The 19,630-nt window shown below is 64.2% G+C and overlaps 9 protein-coding genes across 9 annotated transcripts; 2 read left to right on the top strand and 7 right to left on the bottom strand.

Annotated features, from left to right (window-relative positions):
• Positions 1 to 30: 30 nt before the first annotated feature.
• AMSG_03299 (ankyrin repeat domain-containing protein) lies at positions 31 to 688 on the bottom strand. Its single transcript, XM_013904687.1, has 2 exons — positions 526 to 688; positions 31 to 435 (listed from the first exon to the last, which is right to left on the bottom strand). Exons 1-2 carry the CDS (start codon positions 667 to 669, stop codon positions 88 to 90), a joined length of 492 nt encoding a protein of 163 aa, XP_013760141.1. The 5' UTR covers positions 670 to 688; the 3' UTR covers positions 31 to 87.
• A 176-nt stretch (positions 689 to 864) lies between these two features.
• AMSG_03298 (uncharacterized protein) lies at positions 865 to 4,742 on the bottom strand. Its single transcript, XM_013904686.1, has 2 exons — positions 4,527 to 4,742; positions 865 to 4,121 (listed from the first exon to the last, which is right to left on the bottom strand). The coding sequence occupies exons 1-2, from the start codon at positions 4,617 to 4,619 to the stop codon at positions 1,230 to 1,232; spliced, it is 2,985 nt and encodes a 994-aa protein (XP_013760140.1). The 5' UTR covers positions 4,620 to 4,742; the 3' UTR covers positions 865 to 1,229.
• A 326-nt stretch (positions 4,743 to 5,068) lies between these two features.
• AMSG_03297 (uncharacterized protein) lies at positions 5,069 to 6,022 on the bottom strand (the record flags this gene model as incomplete). The annotated part of the gene is made up of 1 exon (XM_013904685.1): positions 5,069 to 6,022. One exon carries the CDS (start codon positions 6,020 to 6,022, stop codon positions 5,069 to 5,071), a length of 954 nt encoding a protein of 317 aa, XP_013760139.1.
• A 56-nt stretch (positions 6,023 to 6,078) lies between these two features.
• Positions 6,079 to 6,984, bottom strand: AMSG_03296 (uncharacterized protein). Its single transcript, XM_013904684.1, has one exon. The coding sequence runs from the start codon at positions 6,739 to 6,741 to the stop codon at positions 6,118 to 6,120; it is 624 nt and encodes a 207-aa protein (XP_013760138.1). The 5' UTR covers positions 6,742 to 6,984; the 3' UTR covers positions 6,079 to 6,117.
• A 571-nt stretch (positions 6,985 to 7,555) lies between these two features.
• AMSG_03295 (beta-ureidopropionase) lies at positions 7,556 to 8,881 on the top strand (the record flags this gene model as incomplete). The annotated part of the gene is made up of 2 exons (XM_013904683.1): positions 7,556 to 7,580; positions 7,752 to 8,881. The coding sequence occupies 2 exons, from the start codon at positions 7,556 to 7,558 to the stop codon at positions 8,879 to 8,881; spliced, it is 1,155 nt and encodes a 384-aa protein (XP_013760137.1).
• On the bottom strand, positions 8,838 to 10,925 carry AMSG_03294 (uncharacterized protein; the record flags this gene model as incomplete). The annotated part of the gene is made up of 3 exons (XM_013904682.1): positions 8,838 to 10,416; positions 10,468 to 10,711; positions 10,883 to 10,925. 3 exons carry the CDS (start codon positions 10,923 to 10,925, stop codon positions 8,943 to 8,945), a joined length of 1,761 nt encoding a protein of 586 aa, XP_013760136.1. The 3' UTR covers positions 8,838 to 8,942.
• A 1,705-nt stretch (positions 10,926 to 12,630) lies between these two features.
• On the bottom strand, positions 12,631 to 15,738 carry AMSG_03293 (ABC transporter A family member 10). The gene has a single exon (XM_013904681.1). It carries the CDS (start codon positions 14,563 to 14,565, stop codon positions 12,703 to 12,705), a length of 1,863 nt encoding a protein of 620 aa, XP_013760135.1. The 5' UTR covers positions 14,566 to 15,738; the 3' UTR covers positions 12,631 to 12,702.
• Positions 15,739 to 15,854: 116 nt separating this feature from the next.
• AMSG_03292 (uncharacterized protein) lies at positions 15,855 to 17,425 on the top strand. Its single transcript, XM_013904680.1, has 2 exons — positions 15,855 to 15,996; positions 16,116 to 17,425. The coding sequence occupies exons 1-2, from the start codon at positions 15,941 to 15,943 to the stop codon at positions 16,900 to 16,902; spliced, it is 843 nt and encodes a 280-aa protein (XP_013760134.1). The 5' UTR covers positions 15,855 to 15,940; the 3' UTR covers positions 16,903 to 17,425.
• Positions 16,940 to 19,336, bottom strand: AMSG_03291 (uncharacterized protein; the record flags this gene model as incomplete). Its single annotated transcript, XM_013904679.1, has 2 exons — positions 16,940 to 18,535; positions 18,779 to 19,336. 2 exons carry the CDS (start codon positions 19,334 to 19,336, stop codon positions 16,940 to 16,942), a joined length of 2,154 nt encoding a protein of 717 aa, XP_013760133.1.
• Positions 19,337 to 19,630: the final 294 nt, after the last annotated feature.

Raw genomic sequence — 19,630 nt, 5'->3', positions numbered from 1 at the left:
CTCGATCAAGCTCGAGCTCAAGCCTGCCGCCTCGATTCGTCGTACTTTACAGCTCATAGCTTTCGCTTGGTGCCAACGAACGCCGCATCACTCCTCATCCTCGTCATCCTCGTCGTCGTCGTCGTCCGAGTACTCGGAAGAGCCCTCCAGATCCGCGGGATCCACCGCGTACGCCTCCGAGTAGGCGTCGAAGAGGACCTGGTGCGTCGCGCCGCCCTCATCGCAGAGCTGATGCGGGAACTTACCGTCCTCGTTGCTCACCGTCGGGTCCGCACCGGCCTCCATCAGCACACGCACCACCTGTGTGTGGCCCTTGAACGCCGCAAAGTGCAGCGGCGTGTCGCCCGTCGTCTCGCACACGCTCTGCTCCGCCCCCTGCTCCAGCAGAAAGCCTACCACCGCGGGCCACCCAAACTGCGCCGCGTAGTGCAGCGGCTGTTCCTCCCGCCCGCACACCGCCCTGCACGTAAGTCCGACTCCCTCATCTCGCCACTCCTTTTTCCTCTTTGCGCCCAGCACTCGTACCGTCTTGCCTGTCTGGTCCGGGGCGTTGACGTTAAGCGCCGAATCGGCCGCAAACAGCTCCTGAATAGCATCCAGCCGCCCGGCACGCGCAAACGCATACAGCTGCACCTGCGGTGAGGTCGTGAGCTCGCTGACGTCGGCCATGGTCTCTTGTGCTATTGGGTAGTAGAGTTGGGTACTCGACGCTCTCAGCTCCTGCCCCCCATCCCAAGTCCCGACGCCGTACTGCCTTCCGGCTATCAAGGAGCCAACAGGCATTTCATCATATTATTCGTTTTGACAGCCGAAGAAAATGATACCGCCTCAACCCCGCCGCCCCGCCGCTTGTGGGCGGCGGCATATGTGTGTGTGTTGTGTGTTTGTTGCAGCAACGACAAAAAGCGTCGTACTGCGATCTGTGATCTGTGTCTGTGATGGTGGTTGATGGTTGGTCGAGGTAGTTGAGGGTGCCTTGGTTGATGATGGCGGGTGGCTGGGAGGGTCTATGTGCCCGAGAGCAGACTGCAATCGGGCGAGATGTGGCGTTGTCAAGATGGTGAAGTTGCTTGTCTGTGGTGGGGTGGTCTTGTCTTGTCAATCGATGTCATGGAGAGCGTGTGGCCTTGTCGTTGGCTCGTGGTTAAGCGGATGGAGAAAGCGCGGGTTGATGAGGGGAAGAAAAGAAAGTCGATGACGGCGTGGGGCGACAAAACAACCTTGCCGCGTCATGAGCGATCACCGCTGGCGCGCCCGCCCTGCATCACAACCTTAAGGTTGGACTCGCGACGGAGGACGTCCTGCCGAGCCTTGGCCACGTCGTAGTCGTACTGCTCCGTGCCAAAACCGGGGAGCGACGGCGCACCGCCAGGCCCGGGCCACATCGGGAGGGGCGCCTGCGACGCGCCGGCTCCGTTGTCGGGCGACTGCTGGGTCCAGATGGCAAGCCGCGACGAGCCGCCCGAGGCAGCAGCAGCGACGCTCGCCGAGCCGCTGTTGCTCGCGCCCTGCGAGCCGCTGCCGGTCGACGCCATGCTCGCCATGCCGGCGAGCGAGCCGAATCCGCCCGCAAGCGGCGGCGGCGGAGACGAGCCGGTTGCCACTGCAAGCACCGCCGACGTCGGTGCTGGGCCCGACGACATCGGCAGCAGCGACCGCGGCGCTGGCGCCGACCAGTTGTCCTCGCCGACATCGCTGCGAGCAAATCCAAACCGCGATTGAGACGCTCCACCGCGGCCTTGGGTTGCCTGCGCCTGCGCCTGCGCCATCGCCTGAAGCTTGGCCTGCGCCATCGCCTGTGCCTGCGCCTGCGCACGCGCCATTGCCTGTGCCTGCGCCTGCGCCATTGCCAGCGCCTGCGCACGCGCCGCCTGCGCCTGTGCCTGCGCCTGCGCATGGACAGCCTTGGCCCGGACCTGCGCCTGCGCCTGTGCCTGAGCATGCGCCTGTGCATGGGCTGCGGCCTGGGCATGCGCCTGCGCCTGCGCTGCGGCCTGTGCCTGCGCCTGTGCCTGCGCCCGGGCCTGTGCCTGCGCCTGTGCCTGCGCCTGCGCCTGCAAGCGTGCCTGCGCCTGCGCCTGCATCGCCGAGTTTGCGTCATACCCGCTCGGGCTCTCGCCGCTGCCACTCGTCAGAATCGACGCCAGTCCCAGCGACGACTCCTCCCAGGGATCAAACCCGAGGTCTTCGTCGATCCCGGGGGCGAGCTTGCTGCCGCGACCAGAGTGCGCGGCGTGCGCCGGTTGACCCGAGAGCGAGAACAGGCCCGGCGGCCCACTAGACTCGAGCCCGGTGAGCCCCAGCATCGACTGGACGCCCGAGTTGGGACTCGGCGTGTTCCACAGCGTCGAGTACTGCTTGTTGCTGTCGTTGCTGCTGTCTGCGCCGTGTTCGCGCGCCGAGCCCGGCTTGCCGATCGCCCCGGCCGCGCCTGCGCCACCCTTGTTGAGGCCGAGCTTGGTCCCGCGGACTCGCTTGGAAAGCACAACGGCCGAGCCGGTGCCGGTCGACGGTGCCACAACCTTGGACGAGCCACCCGCTCCGCCCTGCCGCTCCGGCCCGCGCTTACGCCCGCCCGGCGCGCCACTCTCACGGCCAGCGTTGCCGCCAGCGCCGCCAGCTCGTTCGTGGCCCCGAGTCCCGGCCGTGGCTTGGACCCAAGAGCTCCGCCCGTCGTCGCCCGACGCTCCGTGCGCCGGATGAGGGCCTGAACCGCCAGAGCCACCAGCTCCGCCAGCGTTGGCCACTAGCGGCTTGGGCCCGCTTCCGCTTCCACCGGTCCCGACCTTGGCGCCCCACTGAGCCGTCGCAGGCAACGCAGAGTCGTGGCCGCCCGAGCCGGCGCCGCCAGACTTGGTTCCGCTCACCGACGCCGCCAGCGCCGGCTCGGGCCAGTCGGTGTCGTCCGCAGTCACGACCGAGGCACGGACTGCACCGCGCCCGAGCCGGGTCTGCCCGCCGCCACCGCCACCGCCCGGGACGCCCCAAACCGAGCCGGAGCCCGAGTCCGGAGCCTCATCCTCTGACGCCGAGCCGTGCACTCCGCCGCGTCTTGCTCCGCCACGGTCGCCGCCACGGTCACGGTCGCGCCGGGCGCGGTCGCCGCCACGATCGCCGCGGTCGCCGCCGCGGTCCCGGTCACGCCGGCCACGATCGCCGCCACGATCGCCGCCGCGGTCGCGTCCGCCGCGGTCCCGGTCGCCGCCACGATCGCGTCCGCCGCGGTCATTAAGGCGCGTCAGCCCGCGGTCGCGCCCACCGCCACGTCGGCCGTCGCGCCCATCGCGTCCGTCGGGCCCGTCACGGTCGCTGTTGGTCCGGTCGCGTCCGCGGTCGCGCCCGCGGCCAGAGCGGTCGCGCGATCCGGCACCTGCCGACGACGACGAGCCGGCCACCAACGGCTGCTTGCTCGACCGCCGGCTCCCGCCAGCGTCCTTGGGGAGCGTGCCCGGCAGCTTTTCCAGCTGGTACGGGTACTTTTGCTTGGCCAGATTGACAATGGCCTGTGTCGAGTCGTGGAGGTTGTGCTCCGACGACTTCTCCAGATCCTCCTTGGAAAACGAGTCGCGCTCATCGCCGAGCTCATGCAGATACATGCAGTCCGGGTTGTTGCACTGGACCGAACGCAGAAAGTACGAACAATACTTGGTAGTTCCAAACGAGGCCCGGATCGGCCGGCCGTCGACCAGCGAGCCGTCTGTTGCCGCAATCGCCCGCATCGCCTCGTCAGGCTGCGTGTACGTGATGTAAGCAGAGACTGTCGGGCCCTGCGCCGCGTTGGCGTTGTACAAGTTGTGCCGGTTGACCACAACCTTGTGGATCCGCCCAAACTGCCCAAAGAAGTCGTGCCGCTTGAGCGTCTCCTCACGCGCCACAGAGAGCGAGAGGCCAATGGCGTACACCAGGTTCCGCTGGATGACCCGCACGTTCTGCAGATGCTTGCGCGAGCCGCCGCTGTCGCTCTTGCGCACCCGCTTGCTGCCCTTCTTCTTGCTCGCCTTCTTGATCTCGGACGGGTCCGGCGGCGTGAACTTGTAGTTCTTCTCGTCGTACACCTGTCGGCATGCCGGACACTGCCCACTCATGTTGTCCTTGATGTGGTTGAAGCAGAACCGACAGATCTGCGCGCCACCAATGACCACCGCCCACACTTGCTGTTAGTCGCGCCAGCTGGTTGGGAACACTCGGCCCCACTTCAGCGCCCTCCGCCCTCCGCCTGCGCCACCCCCGCCTTCCACGAGCCTCCCCTCCTGCTCCGTCCTCACACATGACCTCTGCTTGCACCTTGCAGGTCCGCGGCCCCCGCGCCACGCCTCTACTCCCTCTCCTCCGCCCCCGCCTCCCGCGCCCTTGCGAGGCGAGGGATGATTTTTTGGCCGACGGCAGTGCTCACCTCACCGCCCGCCACCCTCCCCCACACGCTCGCATCGCCTCCCTAGGCACGCTCACCACCACAACAGCAGGCTATGCCAAAGTTCACCCACCACACCTTCCATCCCACCACGTCAGCCTTCCGCTATACGTACCTGGTAGCCACAAGGGCATGGCCGGAAATTTCTATCCGTCACGTCGAGCTGCTCCATGCACAGCGGGCATTCCGGCTCATCATCGTCCGACATGGTCTCGGGGGATGGGGGAAAACGAGCTCCTGCTGCGCCGCGCCTCCTGCTCACCGCTCGCTCGCTCGCTCTCTCTCTCTCTCTCTCCTCTCTCACGAGCGAGGTGGTTCCGTGTAGAGAGCTGTGCTTGCCTCTACCCGACGGTAGCCTCCGTCCCTCACCCGCCCACCCATCAACCCTCCCGTCCGTCGCTCGTCACTCGACCGACCGACCGACCGACCGACCGACCGACCGACCGACCGACCAACTGCCTGCTCCGCCCGTACATGATTCATTGCCCTCTGTGTCGGAAGCAATCATCGATCAAACGGGACTGGTACCACCAAAGGTCGCCACGACAATCTGTCTATAATCTCTATCAGACTCTGGACGCGACGGCCATCGCTGGCGGAAACCAGCAGTCGAGGTCGATGGCGTGAGCCAGTGGTCGAGGTTGACGGCTGGCTCCGCTACGACACAGCCTTGGGCACCCAGCGAGCAATTCGGGCGAGCTCGCGAAGCCTCCAGGCCTCACGCTCGGCACCATCATCGGACGCAGTGTCCGACTCGGTCTCAAAGTCCGAGTCCTGCTCGGCCTCAGCGGCGGCAGCAAGCTCGGCCTTGACTGTGGCCTCAACCATGCGGCGCGACTCGGCGCGCCGCTCACTATCGCGCTTGGCAGAAGCAGTCAGCATGGCATCTGCCGTCTTGGCCTTGGCCTTGGCCTTCTCGCTCGCAGGCCCATTTCCACGCACAGATCGTGGGATGAATACCGGCTTGACCGCCAGCGCAGCGCCACCGCCTGACGACGACGAAGCGGACGAGTCATACCCCGAGCCCGAGCTACTATCGCTCGAGTACCCACCATACGAGCCGTATGAGCCGTACGAATACGAGTCGCTGCGGCGCGGCGCCACAGTCGCCGCCGCCGCCGCCCGCTCTGTTGCGCTCTGCTGCGCCGCAGCAAAGGCCGCCCTCCGCCGGGCTGCCACACCCGACGATGACGATGACGACGACGATGACGACGCGCCGCCAAGCTGGCGGATCTCCACCTGGCCCGCAGCCGCCGTCGTCGCCGTCGGCGGCGGCGGCGGGGCCGACGCCGTCGGCGCGGCCACAGGGCTGGGCCGAGTCGCAGCAGGCTGCTCGCCACGGCGCTTGCGGCGGCGCCTACGACGACGCCCAGAGGCTGTTGGCGGAGCATTGCCTGCAACAGGTGGTGCCACGCCTGTTCCTGCCGCCCGGGCCCTGCGGCGGCGGACAGCATCCATGAGGTCGGTGCCCTTGGGAGCAGCGGCAGCGCCCGCCGCGGCAGCCGGCGCCGCACCAGCACGATACACTACGACCTTGGTTGCCTGGACAGCGCCATCGCGGGCCTTGTCCGAGCCCTGACGAGCTGGTGCAGCAGCCTTGGCGCGTGGCATGGAGAAAAGTGTGGGCTACGTCTGGGCCTGGGTCTCGGCCTGGGTCGTCGTGCGCCGACCTCGATGTGGGTACTTTATGGTCAGCGGCCTGGCGCTTACCCCCGGGCCTGGGCCTGGGCAGCAGCGCCCGCGCTCGGCTTGTACACCTTGGAAGAGTTGAGGATGTTGAAGAAGGGGATGGCGGTGCCGAGGACGACGCCCAGAAACGACGAGACGACGACACCAGTGATGATAAAGAGCGACATCTTGTCACGGGCGCGGTCGACAATGTACTCGACGCAGGGAGGGATGGCCGGATTGATGTTCTGCGCCGGCCCGCACGATGAGCCCGGGTAGTCCTGGTTGGTGAGGAAGCCGCAGCAGTTGTGGATGTTCTGCAAGTTGGACCGGGTCCCGTCCGACGACTTGTGCCACCCGGCCTGCAGCTTGTCCCGCAGCCGATCCTGGTACCACTTGGCAGTAATGGTGACAGAGACCACGGCTGCAAAGGTGAGCGCCGTGAGGAGGAGAAAGACCGCAAACTCACGCTTACGGTGGTGCATGCTGCTCCACGTCCCGAGGAATGAGAGGAAGAACATGATCACCCCAAAGACAAGGACCGCCACAGGCAGAGGCACGTTTGTCAGGCCTTGCCCAATGTCCGGCGACCGGTACACCAGTGCTGTACCCACAATTGCCCCTGCTGCGCCGAGAACCATCATCAGGACAGAGAGGACCATGATTCCGAGCGTCAGACGCGGATGCGGCGTCGCGTCGTCATCGCCTCTGCCGTCACCGGCGGCATTGCCGCTTCCTCCTCCGCCACCACTTGTACTTCCAGCTTCGCCCTCACCTCCACTCGTCGGCTTGCTCCCTCTGCTCTGCCCGCTTCCGGTCTGCCGACTCTGCGCCGCCGCCCGTCCGCTGCGGCCGCTGCCAGCACCACCAGCACCGCCAGTACCGCCAGTACCGCCAGTGCCACCTGCACCACCAGTGCCACCAGCGCCGCCGGCGCCCTTAGTGCGCCTCACAGGATCCATGACCTACTCTGCCATGCAGCCGCCCGCCAGTAAGTCCCCTCTCCCCCCCCCCCCCCCACACCTACCCGCCCGCCCGCCCGCCTGTCGGCCACACGTTTACCTCCCGACGTACTTCCTCCTCCGAATACGAGTACGTGTACGAGCCGAGGTACGAGTACGAGTAGCCCCCGTCGGAATGCGGATACATCTCCAGTCGCTCACGCTTCTCTGCCATTCTTCGGCAGCCACACCGGCTCACGAGCAGTGTGGACGTCTTCCTAAAAGTACCACATACCGTCCCCGGTCCACGGTCCGCTTTCGCCGCTTGCCGCGATCGTGATCAACCGCATTGTTCGCCAACCGGCAGAAAAAAGCCGCTGACCAGCCGAGCAACCAACAAGCAGGCCAGAACGGTTGAGTGAGTAACCGACGCAGCCACGTTCCCAGCCACGGCCACCCACCACCCTTACCACCCCACCCACGGCCGCCCACCGCCCACCACCCCTCTCCTCTGACACCAAGCAACCTGCACACCATGGCTGCCGAAATCCATAACGTCGGTACGTCCCATCTCCACCCCCCCTCCCCCCCCCCTCAGCCCGCTTCTCCTCGCCTTTTTCCCCATGGCGCCTGTGGACAGCAACGCTCTCTTTCTTCGCTCTTTTTTCTCTCACCTCCTCCTTCCTCCTCCTCAACTCACCGCCCGCCCCCCCCTCCCTTTGCACACGCAGACGACATCCTCGAGGCCCACATTCCAGCCGAGGAACTGGCCGAGGTCAAGCGCATCCTGTACGGCTCGCCGTGCGGCGAGATCGAGGTGGTGGACGCTGCGGCGCAGCTGTCGGCCGACAACGACTTTGAGATCAAGGCTTACCAGTACAACGCCAAGCCCGAGTCGACCCGCCCGCCGCGCATTGTTCGCATCGGCCTCATCCAGAACACCATTGCCGCCGAGACGACCGAGCCCATCGAGGTCCAGCGCGATGCCATCTTTGCCAAGATCGCACCCATCATCGATGCCGCCGGCGAAATGGGCGTCAACGTGCTCTGCCTCCAGGAGGCTTGGCCTATGCCGTTTGCCTTCTGCACCCGCGAGAAGCACCCGTGGTGCGAGTTTGCTGAGGACGTCAAGACCGGCCCGTCGACTCGTTTCCTTGCCGCCTTTGCCAAGAAGTACGACATGGTCATCGTCTCGCCCATCCTCGAGCGCGACGAGGTCCATCTCGAGACCATCTGGAACACCGCCGTGGTCATCGACCATCGCGGCGAGGTCCTCGGCCGCCACCGCAAGAACCACATTCCGCGCGTTGGCGACTTTAACGAGTCGACCTACTACATGGAGCCCAAGCCGCTTCGCCACGAGGTCTTTGAGACCAAGTACGGCCGCATTGGCATCAACATTTGCTACGGCCGCCACTTTCCGCTCAACTGGCAGGGCCTCGCCCTCAACGGGGCGGAAATCGTCTTCAACCCCTCCGCCACCGTCGGCGCCCTCTCTGAGCCCATGTGGGCCATCGAGGCCCGCAACGCCGCCATCGCCAACAACTACTTTGTTGGCGCCATCAACCGCGTCGGCACCGAGACCTTCCCTAACGAGTTCTCGTCTGGCAACGGCAAGCCTGCCCACAAGGACTTTGGTCACTTTTACGGCTCATCCTACATCGCTGCGCCCAACGCCTCGCGTACCCCGGGCCTCTCGCGCACCCGTGATGGCCTCCTCGTCACAGAGGTCGACCTCAACCTCTCCCGCCAGGTCCGCGACCTGTGGTGCCTCAACATGACTGCCCGCCTCGACGAGTACGGCGAGAAGATCTCCGCCGCGGCTTCGGACGAGTTTACCCCCGAGCGCATCGGCAAGTAAGGAGCTGACTGCAATGGGCACGTCGCTCGACTCTCACAAGAATAACAAACCATGGCACGCCTCAGCTCGACTTTGGCAACCAGACTGGCCGTCCGCTGCTTCCGCCACTCCTACTCTTTTCGTCGCTTCCTTCCGCCTTGGTCAGCTCGTGCCTTGTCCATGATCCAGCCCGCATCTCAAACCTCACCTGGTACCTGATCCGTGGGCTCGCTTTGGGAGTCTTGCTCGCGCTATCGTCGCCATCATCCTCATTACGGCCGACCACTTCAGCTCCTCCCTTGATTGCTGTGACCGAGACCACCATGTTGGCGGCGGCCATGGCCAGGTCCTCGGCATCGGCAGCACTCAGCGCCTTGAGCGCTGTCGTCGTCCGCGAGACTACCAGCGTGTCAAACAGCCGGTCGCCCATGGCCTCGACGAGGCCCATGCCCAGTTCGGGGAACATGGCTGCGTACAGGTCGAGCGTTGCTGCCGCTTGCCGCTGTGACGGAAAGTACAGCGTGTTGCTCACCGCCCGCAGCAAACCACTCACCGCCCCAGCGTTGACGGCAAGCACTCCGAGCTCGGTCCGCGTCGACGCCAGGATGCCCAGGATCTTGGCTGCCGCCGCTTGCTGCGGAAACGCTGCCGGAATGATGCCACTCGACGTTGGATCCCTTGTGAGGAACGAGTTGCGCGCGAGCGACGCCCGCGACAGCGCTCCAGCCTTGGAAGACGCGAGCACCACATCCATGATGTCGCGAGACGGAGAGAGCAAACTCACAAGCTCACTCAGCATCTGCTCCTGCAGAGCCTCAAACCGTGCGTAGATCTTGAAGAGCTGCACCGCCTCGTACTGGACCTTCAGGTTTGTCGACCGCAGCATCAGCAGTGCAGGCTTGATGTACACTTCGGACGGCGGCGGCCGCGAGGTCAGCAGCATCTGCAGCGACTGCGCTGCCATCTGCTGTACCCGCGCATTGCCCAACGGGAGCAAGAGGAGAAACGCCAGCCGCACAGAGTCAAGGTACTTGGGGTTGCCCTCGCCCAGCGCTTGTAGCAGCCCCACTGCAGCGTCCTGCGTCTCCACCGATGACGTGTTGGCCAGACAGAGGGCCACTGCTTTGATTCCGCCATCCTCACCCGAGCCCTCGGAAATGAGCTCCTTGAACGCCCGCCCCACACGCGCCACCGCACTCAGGATCTCCAGTGCTGCTCGCACGTCATCATCCGACGCGCCGTCTAGACTCAAGATCTGCAGTACCGTCATGAGGCCGCCGACCTCCAGAAATTCGGTCAGGAACCGCTGCCCGTCGGTGGCGCGGAGAAAGACACCTAGCGCGCGCAGCTTGAGCTCCAGATTCGACGCAAACAACACTGTCAGCCGAAGCCACGCCGAGAATCGGGTCAGCACCAACGATGCTCCATTGCTAAAGTCCACCTCCAGCAGCGGATTCGTCACGCCCTCGTAGCGGGCCACAAACGTCCGGGCCATGCCCACCCGTCCGCGCTCGCCGGCCGCATCCCACTGCTGCGCAAACGTGCTGGCGTTCCATCTCTGTCCGCCCCGCCTACGACCGGCCCTCCCGCCCCGCCCACCATCCCACCGCGTTCCAGGCCCACTCTTTCCATCGACTGTCCGCCTCAGCGACGGCGTCGGGTCGAACCGTGGCCGTTTGCCAGCCCACACCCTGCCACGCGAGCGGCCCTCACGGACGCCCCGTACCTGGGTCTCTGTCTGCGCCCTCAAGGTCCACGGGCCCACCGCCACTCGCCGTCCGCTTGCCCCGCCCTCCTTCTCGGCTGCTTGCGCCAGCTTGAGCGACGTTGTCTTGCTCACCTTGCTCAGCACTGCTTACACACTCGGTCCGTCAATGAGTGCAACCATCGCCGCCGCACACACACACCCTCGCCCCCCCCCCCCACACACACACACACACACCACCACCATCACCACCCCTATCCCCACTCCATACGTACCTCTGTCTGCATACGACCTGCCTGTGTCGTAATGCACCGCACGATTCACCGCCAATCGCGGCACATACGTCCGTGGACGGTCCATGACGACGGAAACGGCGGGAGGCGTGTGCAGGCGGCTCGGGCGGTTGGCGCGGGCGGCGGGTGGCGGGTTTGGGGGGGGGGGGGGGGGGGCGTTTTTGACGCTCACAATCTCTCACACTCACCGCAGCTCGCTTGTCCACCACGCCCAACCGGTAGACTCGGGTGCAAGCTGACGGACGCGAGGGCGATGCCGGTGCCCTCCGCGCCACCGCTTGCGGGACGATGCACGAGAAGAAGTGCGGGCCTCGGCCTGACGACGAGCGATCTCGCGGTCTTTGGCATCGAGTACGGCATGGAGCTTGGCAAAAGCATCACGGCGGTCGCGATCGGCGCGGAGGCACCGGGTCGTACCGGTACGAGCGCCAGTCGGCGGCTCGTCCGTTGCCGTCAAAATCACACCCGGCCGGTACTTGGGGCGTCCACGGCGGCGATCTCGGCGTGAGAGCGAGCCGATCCGGCAGGTCGGAAGCTGATCCGACACGCCAAGCGCGGTCGCTGCCGCAGCGGCCGCCACCTCGACCGGTGCACCGGGTTCAACTACGTCGGTGAAGATCAGGGGTCGCGCCAGTGGGAAAGACCGGTTCCCGGGGCCGATTGGTGTTTGCGGAATGAGCGTGAGCGTGTCGCGCTTGTCGTTTGGAGCAATGCGGATGACCGCGCTCCGCACTTTGGCTGCAGCCTCGGCGCCGACTGGCGCCTGCGACGGCGCCGCGCCCGGCTTCTTGGGTGCTGCCGTACCAAGTGCAATCTGGGCCTCGACATCGCGATGGACGTTGCGCCACTGGTCCAGCCCTTCCAGCTCAGTCCGTTTCATCCGTTGCCGTCCCAGGATCCCCGTCCGCGGCGTCCGCGGCGGCGTCGCAACCGCACTGCACCAACCAGAGGTGTGCGACAACGAGCTTTGCGATGAAAAAGTCGGCGTAAACGAAGGCGACGACGAGAATGTGGATGAAGAGGTCGACGTCGGTGGCGAAGATGATGATGAGACCTCACGCTTCTGCTTCTTGCGGCTCTGCCGCCGCCGCCGCCGCCGCAGCAGCAGCGATCGGCGCGCTGGGTAGTAGACTTGGACCTGGGGCATGCGGTGGCGGGGCCTGTGATCGGCACGACGAGATCCACGCTGCTTGCGTTTGCGCTTTGTTCCTAGTCTTGCTGTCGACGAGTGAGTACTCGAGCTAGAGCCGGGCGAGGTGAGCGAGTTGCGCGCCGGTCTGCGTTGCGGTGTGGCGACCACTAGCGGGGGTGGCGGTGGTGGGAGAGGACGTGAGCGAGTGCCAGCGATGACCACATGTGAAGAAAGTGGCGGTGGCGACGGAGTCAGTGATGAAACCTCAAATGAGATGGTTGATGATGATGTGTTGTTGTGAGAGTTTCTCGATGTGTCCTAGGTGAAGAAAAAGCCGTCATGAATGAGTTGGCATTTGGTTGATCTTGGCTGATCAGCCCCCCTTCTTGCACCTCATGCTCCGACCACACACACTACCTCGATGTAGACCATGCACACTCGTATGAAGAGGCTATGGTGGTCATATAAATGCATTGTGTGTTATATGTGGTGTTCAACACTTTGGCAAGTGTATTGCGTGTGTGAACGTACATGATGGTCATCAGGAGCGCTCTGCGACGACTTTTGGGGGAGGCCTGACGCCGTAGGACGCGCGGTCGTCGATGGGAGGGGGGAGAGCGATGACGACGATGATGAAGATGATGGTGTAGACTCCCATGGAGGGCGTGATGGGAGGCGGGCAGGGAGATTGTGTATGGGGCGGAGCGGCATGTTATGACGCCGAGTACGACGAGTCTGACGAGTCTGACGACGCCGAGTTCGCCGGACCAGGGACCGGCGAATCGGAAGCCGACGGCGAGTCTGACGAGTCAGTCGAGTCTGACGACGACGAGGAGGCAGTCGGGTATGACATAGCGTCCATGGGCACATCGTGGCCAGGCAAGTCCATGTCGGCCTTGCCGTAGACGTACTTGTCAGTGATCTTGAGGAAAACTTCCTCCAGCGACGAGTTGGCCACGCCGGTCTCGTGAATAGCAAGCGAGTCGGGGGCCGCATCAAAGGCGGCAAAGATGCGATGAAGGGCGACGGCGTCCTTGGAGACTTCAAAGTTTGTGGTGCCGGAGAGGGTATTGAGGACTGTGGCCGACGGAATGTGGCTCTCGACGTAGGCAATGACGTCGTCGACGGTGTCGGACGAGGAGATGACTGAGAGCTTGTAGCCTTTGCCGTAGCGGAACTTGAGCTGTGGCGCCGAGCCGATGGTCTTCATCTCACCGTTGACAAAGATGCCGATGCGATCGCAGAGAGCGTCTGCTTCGTGCATCGAGTGAGTGGTGAGGAGCATGGCGCACTTGGACTTGTACTGCAGGATGACATCCCACAACTTCTGGCGCGATGCCGGGTCGAGGCCCGTTGACGGCTCGTCGAGGAGGAGGATGCGCGGTGAGCCGATGAGAGCACAGGCGACCGAAAGACGGCGCTTCATGCCGCCCGAGTATTCAGATGAGACCTTGGCACGGGTAGTCTTGTCGTTGAGGGCAACGGCTTCGAGAACTTGGTCGACAGCGGCGGTCAGTTCCGTGCCCGAGAGGTTCTTGAGGCGGCCGTAGAAGCGCAGGTGCTCCGGGCCGGTGAGATCGTCCCACAGCAAGTCCTCCTGGGGACACACACCCATGTTGAGGTGGACGAGGTCGATGTCTGTGTTGATGTCATAGCCGCAGACATGGGCAGTGCCCGAGGTCGGGCCAAACAGGCCAGAAATCATCGAGATGGTGGTGGACTTGCCGGCGCCGTTTGGTCCAAGGAAGCCGAAGCACTCGCCAGCTGAGACGCCAAGAGCGAGGGCGGCACATGCTTCCTTGGGCGGTTGGCCGTTGCGGCCTGGGTAGGTCTTGGAGAGGTCGGCGCAGCGGAGGTCGAAGAAATCGCCCGACGCAACGCGAGTGCGTTCGGCGGCGACATCTTCAGGCTCACCCGCCTTGGACGGAGCGATTGGCGTGGCGGCGTAAGCGTCGGTCGTCGACGCCGTCTTGTCTTTTGGCGGGCACCAGAAGGCCTTATCGAGGAAGAACAGCGGCTTGCGCTTGATGCCGTACGAGGTGGTGTAGACCGCCTCGAGGTAGATGGAAACGAGCATGAGGAAGAGCCATTCAAAGATGAGAAAAGCAAAGACCTCGCCGAGGCGGACCTGGTCGTTGTTGATGTTCTTCCACTTGAGGCCGGGCTCGCTGAATGAGACGCCCTGCGAAAGAATGACCAGACCGCGGTAAAAGGCAAACGGCGGAAAGAGCGAGAGCGAGACAATGGTGGCACGCGGGGTCTCGGGCTGGTACAAGTACTGGCGAACCACAGTCGAGGCGAGGAGGCCGACCGAGAAAATGAAGAGGTAGCCTCCGATCGACGCCGACTGCGCCTTGGAGAAGAATACTTGAAGGAGGAAGACAAGCGACATGAGGACGTGGCCCCAGATGAAAAGCAGCAGAAAGATGGCTGCCGGTGAGTTGAGCGTCCAGTAGCGGAAGCCAAGGATAGCGGCCAGGATCCAAAAGAACATGGAGAAGACAAAGTATAGGGCGTAGCCGAAAAAGTAGTTGACAAGCCAGTAGGGAAGCGACTTGAGGCCCATGATCTTCATGATCTCGCGGAGCTTGTGCTCTTTCTCAAAACAATGGCGGAGAGCACCACCGGAAGCATGAGCTGGAACACGTAGATGTACAGGACAGGGCCGAGGAGCGAGATGAGGTCGAACGAGTTGTCTCGGTCGATCTTGGGAAAGTCTTTCAAGCCCAGAAAGTCCAGCACAGTGTTTGAGGCCGGGGCCAAGAGCGGAAGCGCGCTCTGGGCAATGAGCGACATAAAGAGCGGCGCATCGTCACCCAGGGTCAGACTTTCGTTATAGTGGATCGAGACGTCAAGGGCTGCAGTCGAGCGGTCGAAAGTGTGGAAGACGTAGCCGCCAAACTCGTTGGCCTCACGAAAGTTGTTGTACACGTATGCTTGTTGCGCAGCGATCGACGAGGCGCGCGAAAAGTTGAACGGGTAGACCCAGTGCGGATCCTTGTCACAAAACTCCTGAAAGTTGCCGCGGTCGGGCCAGATCTTGCCGTAGACCAGCTGGATGCCCTCGTTGGGCACGGCGCCGAAGAGGGTGTCGGTCGTCCCGTTGGCGCCGCCGAACCATGCGCCAAGCACGTCTTCGTCGACGTTGGCGGTTTCCGAACCAAGAGTGTACCAAAAGTCGCCATAGACGACGCCTTGTGGCTGCGGAGGGCACGGTGCGCCCGAGTTGTAGTCACAGATGATGGGCAGTGGGCCAGGCTGGAAGGCCTTGCACGACGTGATGCCGGTGTTTGTCCGCAGCAAATACGGCCGCTCAACGGGCGGATGCGGAACAGCCGGGAGACGGGAGCCATCTTCGTTCTGCACAAACGAGTCGACCAGCATCTGGAGGAGAAACATGGCGATGACGATAAAGACAGCCGTGCCGATCTGGCAGCAGTTGGTCTTCTTCTGGCGGAGCTGGAACGTGGCTGATTTGGCGAACAGCGCCCGAAGCTGGACCTTGGTCGACGACGACGTCCGAACCGGGTTGAAGCCATCCGACGACGAGCCGGCCATCGATGACGATCCTGTCGACGAGCCGCGCGATGACGACATGGGCGGCGGGACGGCGAGTTGCGGAGCTTGCAGCGAGTCTGGCTGAGGGTAAACCCTATGGGGCATGCACGGGGCAAGGAGCGAGGCGGGGAAGGAGGGGGGGGGGGCTAGCTTGGCAGCAGTCAAGTCGGTTCCAAGCGAGGAGTGAGAAGTGAGGAGTGTTCACTTGTGTGGGGGGAGGGGCGGTTGGCCGTGTCTGCGTGAGTGCGTCAGCCACCAGTGATCGATCGGCTTTGTGTTCGGTCTGGTGATGGGAGGTGGGGGGGGGGGGGGGCGGTACGGGGTTGGGGAGGGGGGGTTGGGCAACGGAAGGTCTGTGTATACGCCTCTGCTTGAGCATACGTTGGGAGGGGATGCGGCGGGAACGGGTGCGACAGACGTTACTGCGGGCGGATGAAGCGCTGAACAGGTACGGTAGAGGGAGGAAGAAGGGGGGGGGTGTGGTTAGGGCTTGTTCCTTGGTGGTGGTGGCGGTAGAGGAGCGAGCGAGCGACAGACTGACGACAGGGATGGTGGATGGAGGGGCAGAGCTCGGTATCGAGCTGGACAGCAGGTGACAGGGAGGCGCGGAAGCATGGGAGGCGGTGGAGGAGTTGGTGCGACGGAGCGTGCGCTGCTGCAGGCACAGTTGGCGTCGACTCGGGCAGACCTCGAGGTGGCGCTGGCCAAGGTGGCGCACTGGGAGGCATGGGCAGAGTCGATGGGCCTGGTCTTGCCGACGGTGAGTCTGGGACTCGGTGAAGGGGTGGGAGCGCTGTCACCGCGCTCGATGCGGTCAGAGCGCTCGCAGAGCGATGTGGACGACGATGTTGGGTCGGACAGGGAGCTGATGGATGAGGTGGACGAGGTGATGGACGCGGCGCTCATCGCCGAGGCTAATGGTATGCATCCGGAACAGCTGCGGCTGAAACGGGCCGAGCTTCAGGTGGCGATCGAGGGTGGTGAGGGATACGATGTCGACGGCGATGAGGAGGCCGAGGATGTGTTGCGTTCGTCAGATGACGAGGCTGTCCTGGCAAGCGAGAGCGACGGTGTTGATGACGATGTGCTGGAGGAGAGCGATGCTGTCGAGGCTGCGGACGCTGACGACGAAAAAGTGGAGGCTTCGCTGCTTACAATGTTTGCTGGCGAGTATGATGACGACAGTGGTGGGCAAGGTGAAGGTGATGCCGGAACGGAGGCTCCGGCTCGGGTGAGCGGCGAAGCGTCCGAGGACGATTTGTCGTTGGCGCGCGAGCGAGCGGAGCAAGCCGAGCTGCTGGCGACGTGGACCGACGACATGGTGCTGGAGGGCGGGAGCGGCAGCACAACTTAGCGAGGTCGCACAAGTATGTTTTTTGTCGCAAAGCTCTTTAGTGCCAGACGCCCGACGACTGGCTGTCTAGCGCCTGTTCCCAGTTGACGGACGCGTCGGAGGGCATGATGCCAAGCGCCGAGGGCGAGCCTGGCTCTGAGCCGCCGACAAGGCCGTTGAGAGCGGCATTGAAGGTAGACTCGCAATAGGCCTGGATGTCGGGGGCAAGAAGGAGCTGGACAGCAAAGTCACGGCGAGCGTCGGCGACCTCGGCAGAGTTCTCGGGCGCCGCGGCTTCCAGGGCCTGCAGCTCATTGCTGAGGGCGCGGAGATGCTCGTGGTAGCGGAAGACCTCGCGCGGGAGGCCCGAAGCGCGAGCAGACGACATGCCGCCTTTGGCAAGATCAGCAGAGTGAACGAGGTCGGAGAGCTGCGAGGCGAGGCGGCTGTTGAGCTGGACCTCGAGGGTGGTGCGGAGCTCTTCGGGGTCGCTTGCAGCTTGAAGAAAGGCGTGTGGGATGGAGGTAAAGAAGGCGTCGACATGTGCCTCTGCGGCGGTGCGCATGGCGGCGATGAGGCCGTCAGAGATGATGTTGAGCGACGAAGTCATTGGTCGCGAGACAACCTGGCCGTCGTCGGGCGAGGCCATGTCGGCCATGGAGGTCGACGCCCGGTAGGCGAGCAGAGCCTCGTCCGGGCGGGTCGAGTGGAAGAAGACAACAAGGAGGGCGAGAACGTGGCCGACGGCAAGAACGGCATCGCTGGTGTCAGCCGCAACGCCTGCGCCGTCGGCGAAAGCGTCGACGACGTCGAAAAAGGCCGAGGCAAGGAGCGGGGCACCGAGCACCACCTTAGCCAGCTCGCAGGCGTGAACGGGGGAGATGACGACATTGCGGAGGTGGGTGTGCTTGTCCGGGCGCAGCTCGGCGGCAAAGACGGCGCGAGCAAAGAGGAAGAACTCCAGATCCTGAACGTCATAGGTGCCTTCGAGGAAGAGGGCAAAGAGCTCGACGTAGAGCGACGACGCGCGCTCGAGCTCGACATTGTACACCAGATCGAGCGCGGTTTGCTCGGTCAGCGAGCGGAGGCCGTTTTTCTTGGCGAGATGCATGAGGACAAAGCGGTCAAAGCTCATGGCCTCCACAGTTGGGTTGCGGTCGCGGAGTGAGACGGCTTCGGCGAGGATGTCTTCCACCAGCGAACGCTGGTGGGCCTCAAAAGCGGCGCGCGCATCGTAGAGCTCGTCGATGTGCTTGGCGAGCCAGCCGAGGACGTGCTTGCGCGCGGTGAGCTCGTGCCGCGAGCGGAGCCTATCAAAGAACGACGCATACCGGCGCGAAATGAACGAAATCATCTGCTCATAGTCCGAGTTGGTGCGCAAGCCCCGTCGCTTGGACTCTTTGTCTGCACCAGGCGAGCCCTCGGGCTCAGCACCAGCCTCGGTCGTTGCTGACGCAACCGAAGTAGAGAGCGAGGCCATCGAAGCCTGGCGGAGGGCGATGGAGGAGGCCGATGAGACTACTCTGGCCATTGGGGTGACCTTGAGGCCAAACGGCGAGACTGAGGTCTTCTCGACGTCGAGCAGTGCCGGATGCATGAGTCCGTCGAGGCGACCCGGAGTCGATGGCGAGCCGGGCGCCTTGCGGCGGGACGACTGTTGGCGGGGGAACGACTCGGATGTCTGGCGCTGCTGGTCAGTGAGGCGGGTACGTGCCGACGACATTCGAACTGAGGCTGCGGGCAGAGGGTGGGGGGTTGCGGTAGAGGTGGAGGCCGAGGCGGAGGCGAGGGAGCGGCCGATGGCGACGGCGTCGGCGCGGACGACACTGGTTGTCTTGCTCTCGACCTGGCTCTGAGTCACGGTTGTTGTCTGGGTTGTGGACATTGTCCGAGCAACCGATGTGGCTTCCGCGGCGAGTGAGCGGCCGATGGCAGTGGCGTCGGCGCGGACAATCTCGGTGTGGGTCTCGGTCTGGGCCTGCCCGGCAAGCAGAGCATGGTTGGGCGTGTCCGCATCGCTGGCCACCGGGTCGAGGGTAGCGGCGCCGGCCTCCGGCTGGATGTCAGAGGCGGCGTCGTCAGCGCCTTGGCTAGCTGCGGCATCGGCGCCGGCGCCGGCATCGGATCCAGTCTCTGAGGCATCTGCATCCGGAACAGCGAGCATGCCCACAAAGTGACCGTCTGTAGCCGGATCTTCTACAAAGGCCACGTCCTGAGCCAGGAGCACATCGTAGACGGCCATGCGCTCTTCCACCGACAGCTCTTTGAGCGAGAGGTGCGCAGCCGGACCCTCGACAAACACCACCTCATCATCCGAAGCCCCTGGATCACCAGCTTCGTGAGCGTCGACACCATCGGGTTGTGCTGCTACAGGAGCAGGAACGGGAGCAGCTGCCAGTGAGGTAGCGGTCGGAGCTGGAGCCGGCAGCGACGAGACTGCCACGACGTCAGTCATGGTCGGGCAGTGGCGCGCGCGAGGGGGAGGGGGAGAGAGGGAGAGAGGGAGAGGGGGAGAGAGGGAGAGGGGGAGAGGGGGAGGGGAAGCACTTGTGGTGGTTGTGGTGGTTGTAGTGGTTGTAGTGGTGTGGTGTGCTTTGGTAGGGTGGGGGTGGCAGTGCTTCTGTGTCTCGGGTCGCTGTGGTCGCCTGTCACCCCCCCCCCTCCAAAGCGCGCTCCATGACTACAGCCACGGCGAGCATCAAATCGACGCTCTGGCGTCTGCTTCTCAGCTTCCACACTGTGTAGTCTA

Source organism: Thecamonas trahens (genome assembly GCF_000142905.1).
Source record: "Thecamonas trahens ATCC 50062 unplaced genomic scaffold supercont1.12, whole genome shotgun sequence".
NCBI lineage: Eukaryota > Apusomonadida > Apusomonadidae > Thecamonas > Thecamonas trahens.
The sequence above is the reverse complement of the archived record's forward strand: the minus strand, read 5'-3'. Positions and strand labels throughout refer to the sequence as shown.

Bases quoted from the DNA above. Each gene is read 5' to 3' on its own strand.
- AMSG_03296 (XM_013904684.1), bottom strand. From the start codon at position 6,741: ATGGTCCTCTCTGTCCTGATGATGGTTCTCGGCGCAGCAGGGGCAATT.
- AMSG_03292 (XM_013904680.1), top strand. From the start codon at position 15,941: ATGCGGCGGGAACGGGTGCGACAGACGTTACTGCGGGCGGATGAAGCG. The intron at 15,997-16,115 runs GTACGGTAGAGG...ATGGAGGGGCAG, and splicing joins GCGGATGAAGCGCTGAACAG to AGCTCGGTATCGAGCTGGAC.
- AMSG_03298 (XM_013904686.1), bottom strand. From the start codon at position 4,619: ATGTCGGACGATGATGAGCCGGAATGCCCGCTGTGCATGGAGCAGCTC. The intron at 4,122-4,526 runs GTACGTATAGCG...GGTGGCGCGCAG, and splicing joins CATGCCCTTGTGGCTACCAG to ATCTGTCGGTTCTGCTTCAA.
- AMSG_03293 (XM_013904681.1), bottom strand. From the start codon at position 14,565: ATGAAGATCATGGGCCTCAAGTCGCTTCCCTACTGGCTTGTCAACTAC.
- AMSG_03299 (XM_013904687.1), bottom strand. From the start codon at position 669: ATGGCCGACGTCAGCGAGCTCACGACCTCACCGCAGGTGCAGCTGTAT. The intron at 436-525 runs GTACGAGTGCTG...CGGGAGGAACAG, and splicing joins CGGACCAGACAGGCAAGACG to CCGCTGCACTACGCGGCGCA.